This window comes from Haplochromis burtoni, unplaced genomic scaffold, assembly GCF_018398535.1.
Source record: "Haplochromis burtoni strain Fernald_Lab_line unplaced genomic scaffold, NCSU_Asbu1 Contig_14, whole genome shotgun sequence".
Classification (NCBI taxonomy): Eukaryota; Metazoa; Chordata; class Actinopteri; order Cichliformes; family Cichlidae; genus Haplochromis; species Haplochromis burtoni.
The window spans coordinates 3,718,403-3,726,868 of NW_024582375.1; the positions used below are offsets into that span (position 1 = coordinate 3,718,403).

Consider the following 8,466-nt stretch of genomic DNA (forward strand, 5'->3'; position numbering starts at 1 on the left):
CAGCTGTGTTGGATCAAGGATACATCTAAAACCTGCAGGACACCGGCCCTTGAGACCTGGAGTTCCCCCACCCCTGCTTTAGGTGTTGCACAGATTGAGCAGACTTGACTAGAATATGCTAATATAGTAAGGAGTTTTTGGTAAAGTAAATGCCTGCAAAGTGCCCAGGTCCTTTGGCCGCAGAACAAGCCCCAATCATTACCCCTCCACCACCGTGATTGACAGTTGGTGTGAGACATTTGTGCAGACATGCTGTGTTTGGCTTTCACCAAACACGGTGCTGTGCAATATGGCAAAACATCTCCACTTTGGTCTAATCTGTTCAAAGGACAGTGTTTCAGAAGTATTATGGTTAGTCAGATGCAACATAACAAATCTATTTAAATATGCCAAGTGTTTGAGAGATCCTAATTTGAAGAGGCAGACTGTTCCAAACTTTAGGCGCAGCAATCGCAAAGCCCCGGTCTCCTCTGTGTTCTAGTCTGCTTCTAGGAACAATCAGAATCAGCTGACCTAAGAGTTCTAACATTAGTGTAACATACAGAGGATTTGTCGCAATAAAGGTGATTCTAATTCTCTTGTGTTTTTTGCAATTTCTCTGAGCATTGCTGGCCTTGTATAGAGGTGGTCACGCTTGCTGATGATCAGCTAATCACCTGCATTTGATTGGGATTGGTAGCATCTGGCTGAATTCCTATAGAAGCGCTTTTAGTTTTTTCACCCACTACTTCTGCATTCAGTATATCTTTTACTAAATGAACGGTCTAATATGGGACGTTGTTGTTAACGTGAGGCTGTATTTACCTGAATTTAAGAGCTGCCGAGGACTACGTTATTTTTTTAAATAATACTTTGATATGTAAAACCTCTGAACAGAGAGAAGGCATGCTTTCTTTTCCATAATTGTGGGGTAAAAGGAGAAATTTTTTTTACTTTTAACCTTTGACTGGCTCAGAGGGGAAAAAAACAACTCACAAAATGTCGTTTAATATGAATATTTATTTAAAAATCAATAGTTCAATACAGAAATAGTCATCTGTTATATGTATTATCAGACAGTCAGTACTTCAACCATGCTTTCTCTGATTAATCACGGTCTCAAAAAAGTACAAGAATTTTTTTTTCCATTATTGAGCTTGTGCAAAGAAAACACACTAGAAAGCAATAGAAACACTGACACAAAGTAGATAACGATCAGTTCCTTTGAACAGTTCATTTTCCAGAAGAAGGCATCGCACAATTCCAAAAAGATCAGTCAAAGATTTAAGGCCATTTTGTACAGTTAATTTTCATATAGATTCGTATATTTCAAAACACTCAGTTTTCAACAAAAGGAACTGGTGCATCCTTTGTAAAACTGTACATGCAAACATAGTGCACATTATTAAGAAGATATGACGAGCATACGATACATTATTTGGATATCTTTAGTAAACAAAGATCTTACGTGTGTTAACACCTCACATGATCTAATAAAACACGCTTAGAAAAGGCGCCTCACAGGCACACGCGCGCACACACACACAAACACACGCTCACGTTCGCGCAGTATACATCAAATGTGTTCACACATATACACACTTGTGGCTTCATGAGGCTTGTCAAAGTTAGTGAGCCGTGTAAAACTGTATGGAAGCTGAGAAAGGTCTGAAAATATGATCCTTACATACATATTATTCCAAAGTAAGAAACTAAAAAGTAGTAGTGCTTAATTTGAAATATTGAATGGATCGAATTTGGGTTTAATTAGTTTTCTGTTTTTTCAAAGTCTAGCAAGAAAATTTCAAGTTTTCCAATTTCCAGAGCTTCAAATTCAATTTTACATTCAAGTGTCTGTGTTTCAAACCTGGTTTGATTTTAAAAAGTTGAAAGTTTCTATCCTGAATTTCACTAAACCAGGTCCAGCAACTTTTTGTTGGGTTTTGTTGTTTGTTCATCAGTAAACAAACAACGAGAAAAATGGCCTAAAATCCTAAAATCAGAGAAAAAAAACAAGTTTAACTATAAATGAGGAATTTAAATGACACAATTACCTGATTTTCACAACATTTTAGATTATGGTGACAACATCAAGTATTTAAATCAGCTCATAATTGACAATTTAGCCCTGATTAGCTGGTCTTCTCATGAAATTTGGTGAAATTAAAATTAGGGAACAGATGTATTTTCCAACCTGGAAAGTTTTTAAATGATGAACGTGTGACTACAAGAGGTAGTTTGTTGTTCAAATAGCATGGGTTTAAATCTGGGCAGCCAACTGAAATTGGGATTAAAGCCAAGCTGTTGTTGTAGTCTGCAAACAATTCAAGTTGTAGTTTACATCCATGTGTGTCCAGACTCGTATTATGTACAGCCTGTAGCATATCTGCAAGGAATCAAACAGGTGGGCAACTTCTATTAGGATCATCAAATCAGTATCTGACTCATCATCTCCCTGTTTGGCACTGAATAATGGTCAAAAGTGTTTTTGCTAGAAAACATTTTGACACTTTGGATATAAAAAATTATAATTTATTCCCATTACACAACATTTGTTGTTGGTGGTATTTTTTAAGTATGAATTATATGGCCAAAAGTGTATTCACAGGTCACAGTGTGTTTGACCTTTAACCATGCAGTTCCACCTTAAGTCCAAGCGGATGTTTGTGTGGAATTTAAAGAAGCAATATTGTTTTTGTTTTTTTAAATTGCTTGGTCCACAGCTGTCACCAGAGACAAGGCAAAAAAAAAAGAAAGGAAAAAAAGAATGGAAATATATAAATGACCTGTTGAAAAGGTTTATTCACATTTGCCTCTCTATCACTCTTCTAGGTTAGATTTTTAAACCGTAGTGTTTCAACTACTGATGAAAAGCTGTATTTATAGGCAGTCCTGGTATTTGCAAAGAGTGTTTCTTGCTCTAGTAGTTCAGGGAACTTCTCTGTTTTTCAGCAACTGGCTATAGCAAACTAACTCTATCTGCTCCAACAGCTTAGTCTGGGATTTTGCAATGTCTCATGCTGTGATGACCTTGAGGTCCACCTAGGGTTTGATAAGGTGCTAACTATGTCTCTGTTTGCTCTGCAGGGACTGAATAGGTGACATAGAGCGAGCATAGAGGTGCCCTGTCTAGGCAATGAGCTCTTAATGTTGAATTATTATGCTTATTTATGCTTTCAACTGAGCAGTTGGCCACAAGAAGCCTAAACCAGCACACACACATTCATTTGATAAATTCAGCGAAATTGAGTTTCTGCTACGGTGACAATACATGGGAGAAGACTGTAAAAAAGAAAGAGAAATGTGAGAATGCAATAAGAAATGCAGCAATGTACACACCAGTCTCACAGCAAAATGTAAAATTGTCACAAAAAATAGTTTGTTCATGTTCCTAGACACAAACTATTGTCTTTTGTTTCGTTTTTTTTTTTTTTGAGTGATAAACTGTATGAATTATGTAACTCTTTTGTGCCTGCAGCACCTGTGGTTCAGACAACATAGTAACAATTATATTTTAATGCAAACTCGTTTGCCTTTTAAAATTGGTAAATGAAAATTGTTTTGTATATATGTCACTGGATACGAAAATAATATTGTGAAAAGTCCTGTTGGGGAACATGAAACAACCGTAAAATTAGTATCCAGAAACACAAATCAAAAGAATTTGTGACTATTTCTCAAAATACCGTGAGGCTGCGGTGCAATGTAAAGTATTCCAAAGTATGTAAAAAATTCCAGTTACAATTTTTTATTTATTTATTTTTTAGTGTTGCTTTCATGGTTACTCCTTTTTACAAGGAGATGGAGATAGCACATGAATATTAAAATGTTGCATTCCCACTTAATTTAAATATTGTATCTACTGTTGTTTTAAAAGGTTATTTCAATCGACATCCATATCTCAATCCAAATCTCCGCATTCACACACACTTGTGACAAAAATAGAAGACTTTAAATTGGAAACTTGTCGAAACGGTGAATACAACTCGCATGCGTCATCCTCGTTCATATGATTAACACATATAAATACACATCGTAAAAACAAAGCTGTATCAAAGCTAAAGGTGTAATAAAAATGCACTCAAGTACAAACACACTACACCCACGCAAAGAAAAAAATATAGGGAAAATGTGTTTTTCTCTGCATTTTTGACCACTGGGCTCTTTTTGCTCAAACAGTATTTTGTTTGAGAGCAGCTGCTATTGTTTTACACATTGGGCAGGAATATGTGACAACACAATGAGACAAAACCCCTGGGCACGTGCGCATCCTACTGCCAAGGCAGTTTGTAGCGGAAAGACAGACACAGAGAGACAGGGTACCCATGTTTCCATTCAACTCTCAAGTAGTGCTACATAAACAGCCAAAAAGCTCTTCATTGAGCTTGGATGGAGGATTAAAGTAAAATATAATAGGGTCAAAAAATGTAAAAACCGAATATGTAACTAATATTAGCCACATTTTAATTTTTTGTTGACTTCACAGTCATGTTAACAGGATCATTCTTTTAAAATGCTAACATTAAGGCTGCTAGCATGTTCACAACGATAATGCTAGCATGCTAATGGCTAGCAATTAAGCTATTTGCGATGCTCACTGCCTTGGCGTGTAAGCATATTAACAGTCACTAATTTGTGGTAAATATTTGTTTTTAATGATACTTTTTTCTTTTTCTTGTGACTTTAAATGTATAACAACGTTACACATTAATATGGGAGTTTTCAATCTTTATCAATGACGTGTGCTAGCTAACCAACTGTGCTGTTCCTTGAATATTTAGCTTACATTTCTTTAGGATGAACAGAGAGTCTAGGTTTTTTAAATAATTTCCAGTCAAGTTAAATCCTGTATGAAGGTCATTATAGTACTTGAACAAAAAATAAATAAAAATAAAAAATAACTAAATAAAACCCTTCTTATTTCTGATTAGCATAAAATTCTGACTTTTTCAATTAAACTAGCTAAAAAAGAAGGCTGGATGGAAAGACAGCTAAAAGTGACAAATGTAGAAAAGAAAGGATTGAGAGAGATGGAAAGATAAGGCTGAAGAAGACAGACGAATGAAGATACTGGCAGACAGACACTCATCCCCCACAGACAGACAGATGGATAAAAGAGGTAGTGCAGGGCCACTATATGCATGCAGTTGACTGAGGCTACACTCATGCAAAAGTTTAATACAAACACTAGAATACAGTACGGTACAGTACAGCACAGTACAGTACGGTACAGAAGGGCTACCAGGACCTGCACTGCTGCTACCTGGCATGGATGCCAGGAGAGAGAAAGAAAGAAAGAGAGTATTACAAGCTTCATATTGAAACTATATAAAAGTATCAACAGTAAAAATCCTCGTTAGCATTTACTGTAAACAATGAGTGATTTGGAGAGAAAGAGAAAGAAAGAAGTTATATATGTCCAGTTATTTACAAGTGAAATTACTGCTCATTTAAGATCATGTAACTCCTTCATTTGTCTGGAGACATTCTCTTTAAAAAGTAAGATCAGCCATTTTATACTGCTTTTCCTTTTTTTTTATTTCTGCCACAATTTGAATTGAGACTCTCTGAACTTTCTCCAAAATCTTTCCAAGCATAAAATAAGCAGGTAAAAAAAAAAATCCAAACAATGACAGGAATGCTTGACAGTGGAAGTAAACAGACTCTCATCTTCTTTTCCTGCCCTCAAAAGCGTCACTCTCCTGGCCCGGCATGCAGCTTTCTGAACACATGAAAGACCACTGTGATCCACAACCACAAGGCATGGAGAGCGGCTTTAAGGAAATGGAAGTATTTCGCGTGACAAGTTCAGCGAACCCCTGACTCCAAAACCTTTTCCAGCCTTGCTCCTCAGATCTGGGTTTGGATGGGTTGCCCAGGTGGTGTGTATGGAGGCGGCGCCGGTGAAGGCTTTATCCCGCGGGTCCGCATGTAGGAGAGGAACTGGTCTGGAATCTCAGCCAAGACATCTTTGGCGAGCCGGGCCATGCTTAGGATGTGGTTCCCCGTACGATCGATGTAGTCCCTGAACGGGACAAACTGAAAGGTAAGAGGAGGAAACAGATGTTGAGACAGGAGTTGGTTTGAAGAACAATGCGAAATCAATCATATATAGGTTTTATAGGCACTGCAGGCTTGTCAGGCAATTTCCTCTTGCATAATTCTGCGCGTCATAGCCATCAACTCTTAGCTAGCTAGCCAGCCAGCGAAGTCAGCATCATAGGCAGTGTAAAAGGTGAACAAATTTTGAAGCTTTGCCATTAGACCTTTAAAAATATTACAGTTATCGTTAACCAAGCAGAGCTGATTATTTCCTTATTGATTGTTGGTCCTGTTGTAATTGAATGTCACCCTACCAAATAAATGACTACTATCTGCTTTCCATGTGGTTTTACTGTATTTGATGTTGTTCTGCACTGAAACTGACCAGTTAGCCACGTGACCAGAGCTCAAACATCTGTCTGTCGCTTCTAAGACTTTCTGAAGAAAAGCAGTCATAGAAAGTTCTGTCTTGATGAACAAAACTTGCACTTTTGTCATTTCAGGCAATAAAACAGCTCAAAGCTAGAAAGCTTTTACCGAAGACGCTGCTTTAAAAATAACTTTATGGAAGTGGGACCGGCCAACTGATAGGACTTACAGAGGTGAAGATATCGGTGAAATGTGTGGGAAGACAGTTGGGTTTGGTAAAGAGGGGGAAAATGAGAGAAGTCACAGAGAGGATAGACGGCAATAAGGAAGAAAAGCGCAGATGGAGAAGAGACTGGGTGAAAGGAAGAGAAAGGGGGGTGAGAACGAAGGAGGGTGAAATATGGTGAGGTGGGGTGGAGGGGGGAGCAGTGGGAAGAGCCACACAAACGAACGAAGAAAATGAAGAAGTTGAATTAAGTAATACTATTCATCTTCTTTTTGTTACAAGTGGGAGATGTACTTGTGAACTGCAAGATTATTTTTGTAAAAGTACAGCTGTACAGCTCACCAGGCTAGCAGCTGCCTGTGAGAAGAATCTAGCCTAATTAAGACGCTGCAGAATCGCCCGGGCGACTGAAACTCTGGCGTGTAGCTGTGCGGCGATCGGGCTACAGCAAATTGTAAAGGTTTCGCCTCAACTGGGGTAAAGAAAAGTCTGAATCTGTAACATCACCTAGCTGAGCAGAACATGTAGAAAGATGAAATGTGCATATTTTCATCCAATTTTTCATTTTTTTTCCTGAGACTTTTGGTAATAGAGTCTCCTGACACGGTTTGGGGCTGCTGGAGTGAGAAATTGAGCAGTTGGAAGCTTTGAGATAAGGCGAAAATACAAGCCAGCAGCTACATAACAAGCACCAGTTAGCTCTAGGAAAAGTCAGGGATTACTGGGATCAAATATTAGGCTGCATAATTTATAGTGGTGCTGAAAGCATACGTGTATCCTAAAACACCAGTCACCGTATGATCACTGAAGTTGTTTCACTTTGCTGATATAAATCTTGTAAATCTCTCTCATAATGTCCCTCCAATGGAAGACAAAGTCACTTTTTATATTTACTTAATGAGATGCTGTCACCTGCAATCACAAGATCACAAATGGAGACAATTTGTGCTGGAAACACTTGCTGCAGAAGTTAAGCTTCACCATGACACTTGGGGTTATTAGCTTTCTGATAATGAGATCCTGCAGGCTGAGCTGGTGTAATGCTCCCGTACAGAAACTTAGTTTTTCACTGCCACCAGGTCTTTTTCTGCATGAAGCGCTTGTATATGTGTGTGCTTGAGCTTGTTAAAAAAAAACCTAACTAATGAGCGTGGCTCTGAGGGAGGGTGCGAGAAATAAGACTATGACGGCGGCGGCATAAAGGTCACGGAGGAGGAAAACGTGACTTCTCCGTGTTGCAATCAAACAAGTGGTTTGCTGTGAATGTTCGTTTTCTTCTACTTCTTTTATTTCGGTGCTAAGATTAAAGCTGCTTTGGGATTACCTGCAACCGTGAAGTGATCCCCTGCAGCAACACAAACAGGAATACAAATAAAAGGGAAGGCAACGAATGCCTGGCTGAACTGGATGATTGAAGGGATGGGTGAACTAATACTGCATGAAGTACAACTGTGACTTTATACATTGAAGGCACGTCTATGTGGCTGCTTTGCTAACCTAAATGACCTTTTAAGAATAAAGAACTTATGCACACAGGTAGCCGCTGTTGTGGCTATGCCGAGGGCACATGGGGAAAATTCTGATCTTTCTGCGCTGCACAGGTCCATCTTACATGGCTGCCTGCAGACCCCACAATGCCCTAGGCTTTTTAAAATGGGCATTAAGCCAGGGGTTAGAGCTGAGGTTCACTGTTCATTCACTTTAATGAGGAAGTGAGACTGAGTAAAAGATGGAGGGGATGGCGATTTGGCTCTTCACTGTTACTGGGGAGCCTGCCATTATCTTTCTCTGTGTGTGTGTGTGTGTGTGTGTGTGTGTGTGTGTGTGTGTGTGTGTGTGTGTGTGTGTGT

General features: G+C 38.7%; 1 protein-coding gene and 1 long non-coding RNA gene across 2 annotated transcripts in view; one reads left to right on the forward strand and one right to left on the reverse strand.

Annotated features, from left to right (window-relative positions):
- Positions 1-2,187: 2,187 nt before the first annotated feature.
- LOC102297242 (copine-8) overlaps positions 2,188-8,466 on the reverse strand; it is a 100,758-nt gene continuing 94,479 nt past the window's right edge. Inside the window, exon 20 of the mRNA XM_005915719.3 lies at positions 2,188-6,018. Coding sequence (XP_005915781.1) covers positions 5,830-6,018 — 189 coding nt within the window. The 3' untranslated portion in view covers positions 2,188-5,829. The remainder of the gene's footprint in view (positions 6,019-8,466) is intronic.
- LOC102296939 overlaps positions 5,940-8,466 on the forward strand; it is a 4,517-nt gene continuing 1,990 nt past the window's right edge. Inside the window, exon 1 of the long non-coding RNA XR_315384.2 lies at positions 5,940-6,025. This is a non-coding gene — a long non-coding RNA (uncharacterized LOC102296939). The remainder of the gene's footprint in view (positions 6,026-8,466) is intronic.